This window comes from Amblyomma americanum, chromosome 5 (genome assembly GCF_052857255.1).
Source record: "Amblyomma americanum isolate KBUSLIRL-KWMA chromosome 5, ASM5285725v1, whole genome shotgun sequence".
NCBI classification, from domain to species: domain Eukaryota; kingdom Metazoa; phylum Arthropoda; class Arachnida; order Ixodida; family Ixodidae; genus Amblyomma; species Amblyomma americanum.
The window spans coordinates 175,856,354-175,875,576 of NC_135501.1; the positions used below are offsets into that span (position 1 = coordinate 175,856,354).

Here is a 19,223-nt window from a genome sequence, read left to right on the forward strand (position 1 = left end):
CAAAGAGACGCGTCCCCAATATGTTTGATAAAGGCTGTCCTTAAGGAAGAATACAGGATCTAAACAGTAGCAGTATAACACAACAACAAAGAAAACGAAGCTGATGGTCGCGTACGTACTCACCGATAAGCGGGGCTTGAGCGGTATATCTATGGTCGCATCGGCCACAAGCGCGAACCCAACAGCGTAGACCACTGACCTGCGCCGTAGCGACACGGCGAGGAAAGACGCTGCCAGCATGATGATCCCTTTGACCCAGACATCCCTCGGGAAGCACATCGTCGCAAAGAGAAGCGAGTATAAAACATAAAACGGCTGCAGTAACTGCGTGGGAACACCAACAAAAGCAGTAAGAATAACAAGGAAGCATGGAACGGAAAGCGAGTCTTGAGCGAAAAGCGGGACGCAGGGCTTCCTACCTGTGACGCAAGAGCTGCTATCAGCTGTGCAAGGGCGGCGTGAGCCAGCAGCCAGAACCTCATGGCCCAGACGAGACTCACAATGGCTTCCCATTCGGAGTCGCCGTGGTCCTGAAAGTAATCAGTTGCTTTCATTAGCATATGCACAAGTTGTCTTGAAAACAGGGGCTTGCAATATCGACTCATAAAACGCAGGAGTTTCGTAGTCAATGCTGAAAAACTGTCGTAGAGAGTTTGTCGAAGAGTAATAAGGGCTGATCTGAAAAACAGGATGGCAAGTGTCCTAGCTATCCATTCTTACTAGGAGACCACTGCAAAGAGAGGGCAGGTAGATGGTTTCTTGAAACACAAAAGGTGAACAAACGAGGTGAAAGCCTCAGGGCGCTTGACAACGCTTCGACACGAGCACTTGTATTCATCTTGGCCAGACGAATACTCCAAACTGTTATCAAGCACCCCGGGGCTTTCCCTTTCCCTGCCCTATTGGTGTGTACGCTTCACAAGGTTTTTTTTAACAATATCGTTCAGGAGTACCGGATTCAGCCTCATCAGGATCACTACTTTTTCTGATTCCAAACCATTTAAGAATCAGGTGGATGCAGGTAGGTGTCCAAGGAGGGGGGGGGGGCAGAGGGGCCAGAGTTTTTCCTCCTTCCTACCCGAGTTCAAGCTCAACCCCTCTTCCAATACTTTTAGAAGTGTTTCGATGAGCATGCAGAGTTAATCTCGAAAAAATTTCTGGCTACATGCCTGGGTGGAGGGTATATTACAGTAAAACAATACTGAAGCGCGTAGCATGCAACAGTGCAACATTCTAGAAGCAGCCAAGCAGCTTTCGCAAACTTTATACTCGGTTTGTACAATACTGTGTATACTGTCTGAAATTTTCTTCGGCTGTGATTGCGAATTTTTCATGAAATGTGCGAATGTTCTCTCTTTGTTACGCGAACCTGACCACAGAACCATCCATCATGGGTTTATCGCACGGAAACCATCACCAGGACACCCTCGTCAAATTCTTACTTAATAGCAGAGGTTTCACTCCACTGGTCCCATTCCGTCACATTGCACTAAATTAGACTCACCCGCAGAACATAGCCACCAGGACATGAATCCCTGACCAAAATACAAGAAAGTATATGACAACTCCAGAAGGAAGTCTACCCTGATCCAACACGACTACATGCAAATTTATTCACGCAATACTCCCCACACTGCCCTAACTGCGGAGAGTAGTCCACATCCCACTCCAAGGTATGGGCCTGCCAACTTAACCCAGTGCTAATACCATTTCCACACCTGACACAAGAACAGTGGGAGAGTTAACTGTCCAGCTCAGACCCGGACCAGCAACGGGTACTGGCCCAGAGGACTCATCGGACGGCAACCACTAATGGGGTACTGAACTGAGAACTCGACAGAAAGAGCTAAATTTCAATACCTTTAATGAATAAATGTTTCGTCTCCCTCGCCTCCATTAATGGCTCATTTCGCCGATGAAACACCGTCTCCATGGGACAATCTCCTGCAGCACCAGCTCATCGTCTTGGGGAGGAAATTTAACTCCCTCTCCCGCAAGGGTAACACTTGTAACGGCCCGTAATTGTACGAAAGATAGCTCAACTAGCAGCATCCAGCGCGAAGCCGAACCACAGGTTGCTATCATCTATGTGGCAGGTCGAAAAGAGAAGCCCTTTGGGACCAGGCATGGCTTCTAATACTTCCCAGATTTCTCGCAGAATACTTTTACTGGAAGTTTCTCGTGCAGAGGGAGGTATACTAGTCTTTTGATTTTACAGATGCCACTTTAGCATTATTGCGTAGTTGTTTCTAGGTTCAAAAAAAGGGCGGCTGCTAGTATTCACAATTACAAGCAGCACACTGCGCAAGAAAAGAAAAGAAAATAGGAGCGTTCAATTTTTGAGCGGAAATATACTTTTTCACAGCCAAACAAGAAGGTCCGTTCATTATGTGAGAGCATTTATTACGGAAGACAGCAGATTTCACGCATTAAACTTACCTTAAAATTTGGTTTTCCTGCGAGTAATATGAAGACTTTAACCTTTTTAATGTTTATTAATCAGAGATAACTGCTAAATTTCATTCTTCGAGAATTAAGAAATCCTGAATCACGACGAGCCTATTCTCACACAAAAGAGTTTTAGGAGAATGCTGTTTAGCCGCTAGCAGCCTTCGTTTCGAGTATTTGTGGCGTCCTGAAGCTCACAAAACACACCGATTAAACTAAAAAAAATGGTACCTCACTCACCCGCTTTCTACGAGGTATTGTTTTTCTTTATAAGTACACCAACCTACAACATTTGTCCGTGAAGTTCCGAGACTGAGTCCGTTAAAAAAATGCGTTTAACATTATGATAATTTGTGCAGGACCTCTTCGAAATATTCTCCCTTGCAGTCTATGCACAGCTTCTAACGCTTCTTGAGGCTTTGGAAAGAGTTGGAAAACACTCCTTTTGGCAGGACTGTCAGCTCCCTTGTCGTGGCGTCTTGAATAGCCTCCACGCTCCCCATCCAGCGACCTTTTAGGGCTCTCTTCACGCGAGGAAACAGGAAAAAATCGGATGGGTAGAGGTCAGGCGAGTATGGCGAATGGGGAAGTACGGTAATGCTGTGCTTGGCGAGAAATTTTGTCACGCTGAGAGCAGTGTGCGGCCTTGCGTTATCGTGGAGAGGGCTCGTTTTTCCAGATGCCCATAAGTAAGCGCGACGGCGTCGCAGTGCATCACGCATGTGTTGGAGCACGCAGATATAAAACTCCTGATTCACCGTCTGCCCTGGTGGGACAAACTCGCGGTGTATGACATTTCTGGCATCGAAAAAAACTATAATCGTCTTTGCTTTGGTTTTCTGTCGCTGCACCTTTCTCGACACCAGAGGGCTTGTGGACCGCCATGCGGCGCTCCGCCTCTTTGTTCTAGGATCGTATTGATAACACCATGTTTCGTCTTCAGCAATGATGCTGTCGTCTAATGCAGCATCCTTCTCTGTCTCGGAGAGGAAATCAGCGTTCACTGATGCCCGCGTGTCCTTCTGGTCCTGTGTGAGGGAGTGCGGCACAAGTCTGGCATTCAGCTTTCGTTTCCCCAAGTTCTCACGCAAAATTTGGTGGGACCTTGTCTTACTGATGTCGAGAGCATCAGATAGCATGCGGACTGTAATGATGTGGTCTTGCTGTACGATTTCCCTGATCCGGCCCACGTTGTTTTCATTCCGTGATATTGAAGGGCACCCCTGCTTTGTGTCGTCTTCCATCGGCGTTCTCCATGAATCGAACCTCTTGTGCCACTCGAAAACTCGCGCCCGCGATAAGGTCTCTTTGCCGCAAGCGTCACGAAGGAGCTCATAAGTGTGTGGCTGTTTTGCAAGCTTCATACAGAATTTTATGTGTACACGCTGTTCTAGGTGGACGTCCATCTCTCCCCATTCACTGACGATAGAATGCGCAGACGACTGGTTACAACGTATTTTTCTACGTGCAGTGCCATCTAGCGGCTGCCAGAAAAATTAAAATATAAAGCTCAGATTACACTGAAAAGATGGCGCTACACATACGCACCAACATTTATTTTGGCGAATCATTTCTAGAGAAAATAAATCAATCTCGACACTTTACGGACAAAGGTTGTAAGAACATGCTTTTCTCACACAATGAGCGAATGAAAGCGACGACATCTATGTTAAATTGAGAATGCGACATGGCCGAATCCAAAATTCAGAAGCCTGGGCCAACGATACCAAGCACTGTGTACATGTCTCATCCCACAGAAGAGTGCGCAGCAAGTTTTGTGCAGCTGGTGAATAACGGTGCGACGAGCGCTGAAATACGAATTCGATGTGCTTACCCTTTGCCTGCAGTTGTGCACACGGCAAAACCACCTGGCTTCTTTGAACAGTGCAGATATAATTTCGGCTGTCGTGAGAAGGAAACGTAGGCTCCGCTTCATTATCCAGTAACCAGCTCAGAACAGTCTACTACTCGTATCACGTACAAAGCGGATCTACGGGGTGCACAATGTAACACGAGCTGAACGATCAAAAAGTGGCCCCTATGGTGTGAACTGAACCGAAATGCTTTCTTTAATGCTTCCCTGATCCAAGTACGGACACATTATAATGCACAAAATAATCTAATTTAGATAAACTGCCTGAATATATTATAAAGAAATGAAAGTTTAGAATGTCCTCTTTCAAATGAGCATATTACTCTTCGATAATGTATCACTGTCTCGAAAGATGACCTTCTGCCATCGGTGAAATTGTGACGACTGCACGCCACCTTAGAACTAGCATGTCTGTTCAACCCCACATTGACTTTATAATTTGTTGCTGACGTCACCAAACTTGCGGCTGCTTTCCAAGATGAAGGACACTGACGAGGAGTTTGATAAAGCGTAGCGCTGCCGGTGTGGTCAAGAGCCGCACGCTCACATTGTTGGATTACGGCGTGGAAAGACCAGTGCGTCCTGGCTATGTACATCATAGCTGGTGGTGAGCCCCGTCTTCAAGTTATGCGCTCCTTCAAAACAAGATATTGCGAAATCTCACTCCCACACAGCATCTTTCAATGTCAGCATTTATGAAACGTTACATCGCAGAATGAAAACACACTGAACATTCCTCGCAAAACTATTAAACGACCAGTTAGACCTTCTCTCAACACTGCCCTGCTTAACACCACATAAGGAAGAGTTTACCTCTCTTCTGCACGACGATGTAGAAAGCGTAGAAAATCATTCCGATCCATGTGGTCCAGTGAACGAAACGCAGATATCGGCAGCAGACATTTCCGTTCATTGTGACACAGGCTATCTCCGGAATGAAAACTTTGGAGAATGCTTCGTTGTGGCAAAAAGAAAGGATGACAAGACGTATAAAGAAATAGCGGGCCCTGCCCAAGTATCGAAAATAAATAGCCTATTGCTCACAAATAACTCTGCTCGCTACATTCCGAGCGGCATGATCCAGGCAGCTCCTCTGAAACAGGGTCATCCCCGTACTTGGTAATCTCTCTACAGGCCGTTTCAGGTCCTCTTAACGCTGCAGCTGTTGCAATCAACTGGCGAAAATAGAAAGAAAGCAGAGTTTATTCTTATAGCGCGAACGGCCGCTCGGCCACTCACAATAAAAGCGCACCTGCGATGGGGTGCGAGGAATCGTTTAACCAAAGCCTCCGCTCCTGAAAGCTGTCCAGTTCTTCTAGGCAGATAAATTTAGCTAGCCGTGTGCCAAGCAACAGCTGCTTAGTGTAAAACGTAGGTAGCACTAAATTAACACAGAGCGTAGCTGCGTATGTGCCAGTATAACTTTATGTCGATTTCAAAGTAAGATGCGGCAGACACGGCAATCCTCTTGCGGAAGCAGGCGCAAGGAAAGCAAACTTTATCAAGAGACTAGCTTTCCTTCGCTAAAAGCAATTAGCTAGCAGTCTTTGAATGAGCTTTACTATAGACGACAAGGGAAGGCAAAAGAGGGCCTCGTTATCACATACATCACGGAAGCCAACATTCTGCGATACCAAGCAGCATAGATATGCTATTTTAATTTCTGGTGATTATTAATCAAAAATTATTACCGCTACCATTTTATAGCTTTAAAGTAACTGATACGAGAGCGGAAAAAATAACCGCATGTCGCCAATGGGATCCGATACCACGACCTCCGAAATTTCGCGTACGTTCCTCTACCACCTGAGCCACGGCGGCGACTGTCCATTCTTCAGCTTTCAAGGGTGTTGGTGTGTAATGCAACCGAACCTTGAGTGTGTTCACCAGCACCAGCCTTGCCCATAGCGACGGATGAGGTACGTTCTCTATATTGTGACGAAGAAGACGAAATGTGCAGTGGCGCGGGCAGGAGCGCTCGCACTAGGCTACCGGCCATTAAATCATCTCATTGCCATCGATCATAGCGTCTCTTTTTTCGGCTGGCCGCCACGCAACATTTGGTGGAGGTGCGGGGTACCAACGACATCCTGGTCCGGGGAGCTTCGGCGTCCTGCGTCAGCCGTGGTCGTCAGCCGTGAGTTCTTGGCGTGCGTCGCTCGGCCGTGCCCCAGCCTTTCAGACCCGAACCGACCTCGCCGTTGTTCCACCCGCCCCGTCCCCCGCCCCGACCACTCAACACGACGAACTGAACCCGACGCAAGTACCTGACCTATCGAACCCACCGACCCGAGATGGCGCTTACACCTGAAGACACCGATCCCCTGCCCAGGCCGTTCGGCGCGTCCTGGGAACTCGACCGTCAGCTCTTGGCGACCTGCGGCCCGGAAGCTTCAAGGCCAGGAATCATTCAGCCACCTTATTCATCGTGGCGGCCAGCACCTCACCCTTTTCTCGTTCTTGTCCAACCATCCTCTTAAGCCAGTAACCACTTCGCGCGTCTCTGTCACCGATCGAGACGATCGCTCGGTGGCCCCGGGTAGTGTGACGAAGAAGACGAACTGTGCAGTGGCGCGGGCAGGAGCGCTCGCGCTAGGTTACCGGCCACTAAATCATCGCATTGCCATCGATCATAGCGTCTCTTTTTTCGGCTGGCCACCACGTAACAATATTACCGCCACTTAGGTACGTGATAAAACGGTGAGGGTGGAAGCTGTTGAGAAACCCTCTTATTGCTATCCATATGACATCAAGACTCCTAGATTAGAGGCACCGATAAACGCTTCGTAACGGAAAATTAGGGGTTTTTGAGGACTCGCCGCGGTGGCTCAGTGTTTAGGACGCTCGGCTACGGAACCGGAGTACCCGGGTCCGAACCCGACCACGGCGGCCGCGTTCCGGTGCACGCGAAACGTTAAAAGGCGCTCCTGTCCTGTGCGACGTCAGTACACGTTAAAGATCCCCAGGTGGCCGATGTTATTCCGGAGACCACCACTATGTCACCTCTTTCTTCCTTTATTCTCTCACTCTCTCCGTTATCCCTTTTCTTACGGCACGATTCAGGTGTCCACTGAGAAATGAGGCAGCTACCACGCCTTTCATTTAATGATGGCCGATCATCAGCCGCTAGTGCCCTGCCTTCGAGGGAACAGAAATTTCCATCACCTACAGAAAGCACGCGGTTCTCTTTCACTCAGCTCAAAAACCACGGGAATCCAGCTGTCGGCACATTGATTGCTATCTGAAGACATGGCTGTCAGAAGTGAAGAGTTTGTTTGATATTGGCACCCCCTCGAGATCTCTTCCGACTCGCACAAGTGCCGCACACGGAATAACAAAACGGGGAAAGTCATTTTCACCATAAGTTGCATGACAAAGGGCGCAAAGAAAGGTGCCGGTTACATGGGGCAACATGCAACTGTATAGCCGCGCCAGAAAATATTTTACGACAAACTGTAGAAACAGTCCACCCCGAAGACTGGTGCTCCGGCACGCTGCCATCCATCGTTTACTGCGAAGATGGCACACACATGCAGGCTTTAGCTGTTTCAGCTGCTTCAGTGACAAATCTAAAACCCAAACCCTTAACTTGGTCACATTCAATATGAGCAGCTGGACTACTGAGACTGCGCAGAGATGTAATATAGCATACTGTCGGAACATATAATTGTGAAAGAGCATCAGCTAGTTCTTCGAAAACGCAAAGCCGGAGTTTTCGTGCCGTTACGGGGATAGACGATCTACATCAATGTTTAACCTTTTGGCCATTGACTTACTCGCCGGTTTGAGACATTCGCTGGCTTCACATTCGCAAACAACATTTGTCACACTGCAGCTGCACCGTATTGTTAACGCGAAATGAGAAACGAGCGATTCTATAACCCGTGGAAAGATAGCTAAAAATTAAATTCGTACTGAGGACCATTGCACTTCGTGGCATTAGCGTCTAGTTCCAACAAGTTGAAACACGCCAATGAAAGTAGCCGGCCAATAGAAGAGCGATACATTTCATGGCACAATGTTCGTTGCACACTTGCGTAACACGTGTTCAAAACGCAGTAGAAAGAAACGCCGAGCATGACGACGCAGTTATTTCAGGACTTCGCTGAATCCAGCAATGGAATCTAAGACATCAAAATGATGCTTATAAAACAGACTTGGGTCAATTCGGTGTGCCCCCGGAGTAAGCATTATGAGCGTGCGTCCGAAAAACTGCTTAATCAATTGAAAATAGCACTGTGAAACTGCAGAGCAGAAATAGCAACTACCCTATCTGTGCTGTCGATTCCAACTACGAACGCCATTTCAAAACCAAATGCTAGACATGCTAAAGTGGTTCCCAATGTTTCTTCACAGAAGTTCATGCTAAATTGTCTACAACAAAAAGTCCTTCCGTTCAGAAGCACACATTTCGTAGACGTTACCACAATTGGAAATGAAGAAAAATTTACGAAAATTGGTAATTTTGTGTACTGACCGCATCACATCCTTTTTGCTGGGCAATGTGCAGAACACATCATGTAAAAAAGGAGCATTTCTCAACCGGATTCATCTTGGATCCCTTGGGGCAATTGAAGACGTGAGCGAAAGATTTCGAATTTTGTACCAGCTTGTTGCAGTCCGCCGCAAACGGGTAGTGGCCAGAGGGGTTCGCACACGTTAAGTAGCACACCGTCATAAAGAAGACCTTCTCGGCCGGCAGGTCTTCGCGTAGCGGCAAAGGCTCTCTTTCATCAAGAAGGTACGAGTTCTTGAGGGCAGAGTACGTTATATCCAGAGCGGGTATCTCTGGAAAGACGCTGCTGTTTTCCATGCCGTTGTTGCAGCTAGCCTTCGCCTGAAACTTGGCATATGTCGAGTCCGTCAAGATGGAATTGACCACAGTTCCGTTTGAAGTCCACTTCAGACCTTCGGCGTCTATCGCGCGCACCAGCTGCGTCGCCATCAGGAACAGGAAGCCGCCGTAGAGCATAGCTTTTGTCCCATTCCTGTAATACGATGGCGGCGTGGCGGCGGCTATTGCCAGTTCTACGCTGTTTACGACGTAGTTGTAGCCGATGTAGTCTGGCAGGTTGTTCCATCGCAGTCTGAAAGCTTCCAGGTACTCGCGGGTGTTCTTATATTTAGCTGCAGCCGTGCTCGCCAAGATCCAGTACTCGAAGAATGACTCTGCCTTTCCCGGGAAGTTGGCGTAGATCCTCTCAAGTTCGTCTCTGTCCAGGACAGCTGCCGGCGGCCAAAGCGCCTTCTTCACCGCGGCAAGCTTTGTGGACACACGAACCTTGCTTTCCTTGTCCATCCACTCGGCACTGTCGATCTTTTTGACGGCCGCCGTGACAAGACTATCGAAACCGATGTCGATGGTGCTTCTGTCCTGCTCGGTGAAGAGGGAGTGAAAGCCGAGAGCGACGACGAGAACCTTATACGAAACTTCTACACGGTGTGCGCAGTAGGCTGGTAAGTACGTCATCGCTTTCCTGTCACTGCCATAGTGGATCTTGAGGAACTCGTAGCCTGCGAAGAGGGAGTGATACTGCACCAAAAGCCAAATCATATGAATGTTCAGCTGTCTCACGTTGTACTTTGCCAAAAGCTCGGCGACAGTTATAATGAGTGACAAGTCGCTGACGGCAAGGTAGTCTTGAGGAGTGAGCTTCGGCTCAAGAGAAAGTCCGCGCTGAAAACCGTCCACCCAAACGCTGGCTGAGGCGCTCGGTACGTGATGGCTAATTTCGCTGAACAGGAACAGCGCAGGCTGCATTTTTGCCGATCTCATGACCGAGTCAATAGCTTCTAGGATGTCTCCCTCCACGTCCCGCACATTCTCCACGTCCGTAACGTTAATGCGCGGCCGTGTAGTGGCGTCTGGATAGAGGTGAACGAGAAACAGCTCCCAGTATTTTACGTAAGTTAGTTTGATGTTTTGGTGCTGCTTCCGCACTATTGGCATGTACAACCCTGGACTCACGAGTATGCGCTGCTGTCCGGACGGTGCAGGCTCCAGGACTCTGACTGATACCCAGGACGGTGACTGCCACTTGTAAGCGAGGTAGATAATTAAGCCAAGCGGCTCGTGGAGCTGCGCAGGAGGCTCAGGCCAGGTCAGCTTGTGGCTCTTGAGGAACTCAAGAAATGGAGCCCGTTGCGAAGCTCCCGACTTGTAGCCAGTGCTGCACATATCGTACATGGCCAGCGGTTTTTCCCCGGCAGGAATCTTGAGCGCTCCTTGTAGCAGGATGTCCCTGAAGTGTTGGTACCAGGAAAACCGCAGGCTATCCAAGACCGACGTGACCTGCTCGCTGTGGTCTGATGAAGTGTACCATGCGGAACAGACGTAGGCGCTAAAGTTCTCGCAAGGATCGCGATTCGGGTCGAGGTATTTGGTGAGCAGCGTCGTGTGTCGAACGCAGTCTTCGGTGACACAGAACTTGCGGGTGCTAAATAATTGCTTTGCCACGGCCTGGATGATTAGAAAACAGACGACAGCGAGGCACGCGGCTCCAGCGCAAGAGATTATGGTTCTTATGGTGGTCTTGGTAAAGGCCCGTCCTTTGATCGCAGACTGCGGTGCCTGCGAGAAGAAATGAGTGTAAACGTTTCTTTGCGGAACATTTACGTCTGTACACGCTTGCGACTCGTTTGCACGGTATTACAGGTTGGGGTCTGTCCGATATATTCACAGATTGAATGAATGAATGGATGAACTCTTCATTTAGAAAGCGAGGCTCGAGGCCTTCTGTTGGGACAATCGATTGTTAATGAAGGCAGAAGTATAGTGGACCTGTTAGATGCATGGTGGTCAACGTCTTTGGTGGTAGAGTCACGCTGTACACCGATTTATAGAGGCCACTTAGGATATTTGCCAATATCTTCCCAGATGCCGCTAGCTACGGCTCTGGTTGATGCCCGAAATTCCTCGCCATCGGTGGGCAAACCATGCTTGGCGACGAGTTGTCGCGTCTCTTGTAGAGGTTCAAGAAATGCAAAACTAGATGGTATTAATGAGCACGGCATACACACTTCCGCACTGTGGGCACTTCATGACAACGACAAAATTATGTAAAGGTTTTAGCGTACGAGCTCAGAACGTTTCGTTTAATAAACATTTTACAGACGTACAGTCTTGGTCAAGAGTCTTAAGGCCACAGCATTTAGCTGCAGCGAAATGAACGTTCCAATATTTCTCCGTGGAGCGGATACTTCAAAACACAAATCAAGCAAGAAGCTTCACAGCCGCAAGGAGAAACCTTCTGCTAGCATTTCAGGGTCATTCGGTGTTTAATAGTGCCGCAATGACTCTGTTAAGCGGCCAAAGCGAAATGACTTTGACCTAAAAGTTTTTGACCATGACTGTACTTGCTCCTATTGGTGGGAACGTTTGGAATGAATAGCCCCCGCCTGCTCTTCCTATCGTCTAAAGTTTTACACTGGCTTTTGGAGATATAAGAAGTGCTGTAGGAGCTTTTCGCTATGAGGTAGGTTTCACGAAATGCGGTTAAACGTTACCACATTTCAAACTCAGATTTTTTTAGTATATAATTTTACCAGGTTAAAATTGCCTTCCGAGAAATTATAAACTTATTCTTTATGTTAGCCTGAAGAGATCAAATACTAGAAGCAGCAAAAAATTTGCATCAACACAGCAATTTTGAAAGGGTCTGAAAGGGAAGAATGCGGCATACGCGGTAATAAACTGGTTAGACTACTGTTAAAGTTGTTTTAGCTATGGAAACAGCAACTGTGCCACATCTTGGAGGACACCTCAACGCGCCATGAGGCAAGTATGGAGGGGGTGAAAGGAGAAATAGAGAGACAGCATAGCCGAGGTTTAGTAGTTGCAAACATCATTGCCGAAATGAGCAGGCGATAGTCTCGCCCTGGGCTGACGACTTCTTTGGTTCACGAGGATGTGAGACTCAGTTGTTCACCATGCCTTATCCACTAGCTTGAGTTCAGCCTCAGGGTTGGGCTAGTTATAACCGTGGCCGCCCAATGCTCTTCGGATGGTAGTGCGGGTGGTACATCGGGGCCGTCGCACACGCAAGTCCTTCTGGCGCAGGGTTTGAGCGCCTTGAAGTGATTGCAGTTTAATTCATGGTGCGTTGGGTTCATTTTGCTCAGTATAAAGTGGTGAGGAAATATCTAGTTGTCGACAGAGCACTGCTTATTCTGTTTTAAGCCTGGTTGAGAAGGTTGGCGATTTCTCAAGTTCAGTTTGCGGTTGTGTAAAATCTCAGAGCAGTTTTGTGGAGGCCGTTCACCTTACAAGGGGCGCCAGGCGAGAATGATTGAATGAAATTGTGTTTTGGGGAAAGGAAATTGAGCAGTATCTGCCTAAAATTTCGGCGACACCTGAACCACGCAGTAAGCGAAGAGATGAAGGAGGGACTGAAAGAAGAAAACATGAAAGAGGTGCAGTAGTGGAGGGCTGCGGAATAATATAGACCACCTGCGGATCTTCAGCGTGCACTGACATCGTATAGCATACGGGTGCCTTTGCGTTTCACCTCCATCAAAACGCAGCCTCCGCGGTCGGGTTCGAACCCGGGTACTCCGGATTAGTACCCGAGCGCCGTAACCACTGAGCCGCCGCGGTGGGTAGAGCGTGTTCTCAGGCATTTGCCAGGAGGTCGTTCCCGGCACCCCAGACGAAGTAGATGCATGGGGGCTCCCCACGCTCCTCAGGATGTTCTATGCGCAGGCAGAGATCCCACCTCCCAGAAGATTTTTGCACGTCGCCTGAGAGCCTGAATAAGACGCCTCGTTCTTTGCAGGTGGACGTGGCCAGAACAATGCATGCCTCTTTAGCCCAGTGCGTGCCGTTCGTGGCGGCTGACGTAAACTTCGGAATACCGCTTGGGCAGGGCATGCAATGCGAAGGCAAGACAACCGCTGGTCGTGAAGAGTAACGGAGTGGGTTTTAAGAGAAGGCAAGCGTAACAGGGGTCGGCAGAAAGTTAGGTGTGCGGATGAGGTTCCGAATTTCGCGCGCATACGGTGGGAGCTGCTGGCAAAGGATAGGGCTAATTGTAGAGACATGGGAGAGGCCTTTGCCCTGCACTGGGTGTAGTAAGGCTGATGATGTTTTCACAGCGGCACCAACTGCACAGTAGCCGAGAGCTCAACGTATTGTGCGTTGTCAATGAGAGAAAGGGAGCAACTCTGATTGGGGAATAAAATCTACAAAGCGTCGCAGAATGCTGGTTTCTAAGAAATGAAAGACCCGCCGCAGTGGCTCAATGGTTAGGCTGCTCGGCTAGTGATCCGGAGTTCCCGGGTTCGAACTCGACCGCGGCCTCTGCGTTTTTATGGAGGAAAAACGCTAAGGCGCCCGTGTGCTGTGCGATGTCAGTGCACGTTAAAGATCCCCAGGTGGTCGAAATTATTCCGGAGCCCTCCACTACAGCATCCTTTCTTCTCTCTTCCTTTCTTCATTCATTCCCTCCTTTATCCCTTCCCTTACGGCGCGGTTCAGGTGTCCAACGATATGTCAGACAGATACTGCGCTATTGCCATTCCCCCAAAACCAATTATTATTATTATAAGGAAAGAAAGACCCGCCGCGTTGGTTCAGTGGTTATGGCGCTCGTCAACACAGCCGGACTACCAGGTTTCGCACCCCATCGCGGCGGCCGCGTTTCGATGGAGGTGAACGCACACCAGTGTGCGGTGCGATGTCAGTGCACGTTAAAGATCTGTGGTGGTCAAAATTATTAATCGGAGACCTACAGTGCGGCATCTCTTTCTTCCTTTATTTTTTCAGTCATACTTTCCTCCCTTCCATTACTGCGTGGTTCAGGTGTCCACCGATATATGCGAGACAGTTACTGCATCATTTCGTTCGTCAAAAACCAATTTTCATTTATATTCAAGAATGTTACCCGCATTCATGACACTACAAATGACATCGTAAGCAACCTATTCCGCGAGAAAAACGAGGAAACTAAAATGGCGCTCACCAGACCGCTCGCCATTTCCTCGAGTTTATGGAGGGCAGCAGCGGCGGACTTGCGCCTTGCAGTGCGCGGCGAGACAGCGGACTTGTGGCCCTGGTCGTCGTCGCCGGCAGCGACCTGCATGCCAGTATCAGCAGTACTTAATTGTGCAGTACCGATTACTGAGTGAACGGAAATTAATGAGCCTACAGTCCTATTCAATTCCGCCTGCAATTTTCGGCACTTATGGACGGTTCCTGCTCAAGCGTAGAAAAACAGCAACACACCATCGAAATGTATTCGAGCTAAGCTTTACATTCTCATTTTGCCTGCACCACGGCAACGTGTTCCACAGACTCCACGGTCCGGGACACCAAGTGCAGGATGTCGCTAGAGCTAGGGAGTCTTGCCGAAAAAATTTGCAAGTCCACAAGAAAAGCCTTGAATGCAAGTGCACAAGAAACGCCTTGACACTGTGTGCCCCCATTAGCCCAGCATTACATCGACCCTATCACTCTCTTTTTTGTCCAGGCTTGGTAACAGAACGTAAACGACCTATCCTCCAAGATTTGTCATAGTTTGTTAAAGGCTGTTCACGTTAAGTCTTTTAAAGTTAAATCTGGTCTTGAATGGTTATTAACTTAACAACAGTTCCGAAGTGTGTTCACAAAAGCGATGCCATGAAGTGGGGACACGATATCGGGTCTCCGGACGATGATGATGATGATGAATTTTTATGGCGCAAAGGCAACTCTGGCCAGAGAACGCCATGTCACAAGGTAGTTTTTCATTTCACAAGATGGGGTCGGAGACCCATTCCCAAAGCATTTCACCCTATAAAAAAGCCGAGCACCAGATCGGGGGAAGGCTTGTACCCATTGCATCACTGTTGGGTACCTGGCGCCACTTGGTATCAAACCTCGCACCTCCCGCATGGGAGGCGGATGCTCAAACCACTCGGCTACCGCTGCGCTGGGTCCACGGAATCACCTGCCTGACTACAAAAATCTGGCCTCATACTTAAATGTTGTTGCACGAAATGAAAATAAAATGTATTTTAATCGCTGTGTGATTGTCCTCTCATATAAAAATAACTTCGAGATCATTCAGGATGGGGCCGATGGCATAGTTGAAAACACATTATAGTAATTAAGGAAATGACAAAGGACAGAGCTCAGGATGTATCCCCGTTAGTTTGGTTCACTGTATAGTATACAATCGGTTTTTATTTGCAGGCTCTACGTTAGTATCAACATGGCCTAGATCGAGAACCCACTTGTGATTCGTCTGCCACTGTCACGAGCCGCGAGCGTTAATTATATTATAATGTATTCTGTCGCAGAACAATATGATAGAATTGCGTGCTGTGATGGAGAATAAGTGGGAGAGAGGGGTTGTAGACCCGTTGGACCGCTTCTGTCGCACATCGCTCAAACGTGAAGCTGTGCTATCGCTCAAATGTCGCACTGCAGCTGCTGTTTGTCGAGATCTGTAACGTGGTTGAAGAGTAGGACGAGATTTAGTGTTATCTTCTATAGTGGAATACAACTTAAGTCTGCAGCGAACCTCCGCCCGATTCAGGACCACCGCACAGAATTCTGCCACGACAAAAAAGTAGCCCGTAGTCAACCTTTTTTCTTCGCTACCTAAAAAAAGAAACGGACCACAACAAAAAATATATAAGCTGTATAATCTTGATAGCCGGCTCGTTCAGTGAAGTAAAACATTAAAACGACGTTTTCATTTATTGTTGAGATTGGCTAGCGGAGTAATTCAGCATGCCGCAGACAGTGGCCCAACGTTAGCAACTGCTGTTTTTTTTTTAAGTTGTCTCCTACTATACATATAGCTAAACCTGTAAAACTGCCAAAGGGTGCTGGTCAAGAAATTAGGAGCAAGGGGCGCCTTTACCTTCGGCAACGGGGGCTGGGCGGCCGCTCCTTGGGCCAGTGCCTCCTTCAGCGGCGCTTCTTCGTTAAACACTGGCACTTGTGGTCGCTCCCTGGTTGCAGCCTCGGATTCTCCCTGGGTCTTGTCACCGACTGCCTCAGGGTATTCCGAGCGCTTCGCGTTGGCCTCGGTGCCCGCGACGGACGTCGTAGGAGGTTCACGAAGCGGAACGTCTACATTGGAGACCGCCTCGGTCGTCCGTCGGTTCTGGGGCTTGGCCACTGACTGGCTTCTTCGACTGCGCCTGGTTCTCCCCTTCGTCAGCGACACCTGAGGGTATGTTCATGTATTGGACCCTCCTTATTGATTACTATACAAGCTAAATGCATGGCATCTACAGTTGACACCATCCTCAATTCCTATGGGTGCTAATGAGATGGAGTGCAAAACGCGAACGATTCCAGGTAGTACAAGATAGTGGAATCATGCTTGTAAAACTATGGCTAGAGCTGAGGCAGGCCGTCTAATACCTACGTCGTGCACTGACGGCAAGGGGCTGGCAGGTTCGAAACAATCATGGCCTTTCCGATTCCGCATTTCTGTCATTTGAGTTTGCCAATGACTAGCCATGCCCACCGTCCGAAATTCTACCTACATAGGCCACATTTCGGCTTTATGAAGGCCGACTAAGAGACCGATACCAATAGACTGCCGACGGTGGGGCGTTCCGGAAAAACTCCCAAAACTAACCTCCACTCCACTTAGGGTGACATATTAGTTTAACATAGAACCGACGAAGTATTCGTCAGGTTGGGCCAACAGTGGCGCGTGTTGAGCAACCCACATATTGACTTCAAATGGGACCCTATTCGAGTCTTACAAGCACCCAGAGACTATCCTCTTTGCGGTTATTAGTATTAGTTTTAGTAACTGTATGCGGCTATATGAACAGACCACAAAAGATCAGTGAAGCATCGCAGCGGACATTCCCGTGGACCGCAGAGGGACTATTTTGAGCTCAAGCGACAGCGATATCAGTCACCTCATGACACAACACACTGTAGTGACAGAATAACACGGACAAAGGTAAAGGTCTTCTTACGGGAACATGGGCCCCAGAAGACGACAAACGAAGCAGTAGCACTGCTAATATGCCCGGTACACAATCGAGACGTCAAGCGCCTCTTTTAAGCCATCTGATTTCGTGTCACGGTGGCATGCCCACGCCCGTCATGCTTCAGCATTTTGAGAGGAGCACTGTTCGCGAGAGCTACAGGTTTTATTGACAATTCTCGTAGTGATATGCAGGGCATAATTTTCAGGAGCGGCCGGTGAGGCGACAGAGCTGCACACAACGGTCAAACCTGGTACTGCTTGGCTTGCCTGGCCTACCGCGGAGTTACATCAATCGACACTTCTCATCACGCTTTAAAGACCGACTTTATAGGCGGATAGAGCTTAGACCCCAGTTGCAGATGCCCCTCAGAGGACGCCCACCTGCCAAAGCATCGCCTAATTATAATGGTGTTGCGGTTAGTCTTTCAACCCGTAATGTTTATGACTATGGATTTTTATGGCGCAAGGGCATCTATTGCCAAATAGCGCCATGGCACAAGGTATTTTTAGATTTCTCAAGGTGGGGTCAAAAATACATTTCCCAAGTATTTCAGCCCTTACTATAGCCGAGAACCAGGCCAGGGGAATGTTTTTACCCTTTGTATCACCGGTAGGTACCCGGCGGCAGTGGGGATCGAACCCCGCACCTCCCGCATGCGAGGCGGATGCTCAACCACTCGGCCACCGGTGCGGTTCATTAATCCGTAATGAATCCTCTTGCTCCTGCCAGCCACCTGCGATATCACGCTACCAGGTTTAAGGGTCTGTGATACTAGAGTAGGCTCTCACTTCAGCGAGTTTCCTCTTCTTTGCTCAGATTGGACTACCTGTCCGCCTAGCTACCTATTTATCTACCTGCTAGGTTCAACGTGACTCACAGCGGTGTCAAAGTTACAAGTCAACAACAATGGCTCGAATGACCCATTGAGGGGCATTTGGTCCTTCGTTCTTTATTTACATGCGACTAAATAGGTTTATAAGGTTAGGCACATAGGTTGCGAACGCTTACTGGCTAGAAAGAAACGGGTCATTGCTGAAATGTTAATGACGCAGCGCTATGACGTCAGAGAGAAAACACGGCTTAGCTGAAGAGAAAATGCGCTTGATGAAATTAGGGATGGTTATTGATGCCAGGGATGTTCAAGCCCAATGAAAAGTTTTCATCTACCGAAAAACACACTTCATAACTTCACATGGTCTCACTGCCTGCCCACTGCAGGACTGAGGCCTCTCCCATACCTCTCCAATTAACATGGTCCCATGTCAGCTGCGACCAAGTTATCGCCGCAAACTTTCTATTCTCATCCACCTACCAAACTATCTGCCGCCTCCTGCTATACTCACCTTCTCAGGCTATCCAGTCCGTTAACGTAAACGACCATTGGTTATTTTGCGTTCTGATTAGACGACTTGCCCAAGTCCCTTTACTCTTGTAGCTTTCGCATAAGATGTCATTAATTGATACACCTTCCACTATTGCCCTTTGTCTGATCAACTGTTGCCTGGTGCACTTTGCAGTCACTTATCGTTACACGTAATATTTTTATTTCCATAGCACGATGCGTTGTCCTCAATTCAAGTTTAACCGTTTTCGTTAGCCTTCAAGTTTCTGCCCCGTAATTGAGCACCGGTAAAAAACAGCTGTTATACGCTTTTCGAGGTAACTGCATGGTAACTCGACGTGGTAACACGCCTGAAAAACACGAAGAACAAAGAAATGACGGCCTTAAAATCAGAGCACACAGTGCTGTGCGTAAACTCAGTAGACGTCTAGAGCTGTGTCCAGGCTCCACCACCTGCTGCGCAGAGAATTAGCTTTACAAAATGACCCTCCCTCACCTACTTCCCAGAATACCAGACATGTCTGTGATCTATTCGTTTCTGCTCATTCCTCCAGTGAGCCCGCTGCTCCTTGCGTCGGTTTTCACCCTAGCAAACAGGTGACGCTTCTTGCGAAATCC

At 48.4% G+C, this 19,223-nt stretch overlaps 2 protein-coding genes across 2 annotated transcripts in view; both read right to left on the reverse strand.

Annotated features, from left to right (window-relative positions):
- The window catches only part of LOC144134379 (protein-cysteine N-palmitoyltransferase HHAT-like), an 18,608-nt gene extending 13,126 nt beyond the window's left edge, over positions 1–5,482 (reverse strand). Inside the window, exons 1-4 of the mRNA XM_077667302.1 lie at positions 5,135–5,482; positions 4,283–4,350; positions 420–530; positions 124–324 (exon numbers count right to left, since the gene is read on the reverse strand). Coding sequence (XP_077523428.1) covers positions 124–324; positions 420–530; positions 4,283–4,350; positions 5,135–5,234 — 480 coding nt within the window. The 5' untranslated portion in view covers positions 5,235–5,482. The remainder of the gene's footprint in view (positions 1–123; positions 325–419; positions 531–4,282; positions 4,351–5,134) is intronic.
- Positions 5,362–18,516, reverse strand: LOC144134380 (membrane metallo-endopeptidase-like 1). Its single transcript, XM_077667303.1, has 5 exons — positions 18,502–18,516; positions 16,168–16,476; positions 14,281–14,394; positions 8,928–10,892; positions 5,362–5,496 (listed from the first exon to the last, which is right to left on the reverse strand). The coding sequence occupies exons 1-5, from the start codon at positions 18,514–18,516 to the stop codon at positions 5,362–5,364; spliced, it is 2,538 nt and encodes an 845-aa protein (XP_077523429.1).
- Positions 18,517–19,223: the final 707 nt, after the last annotated feature.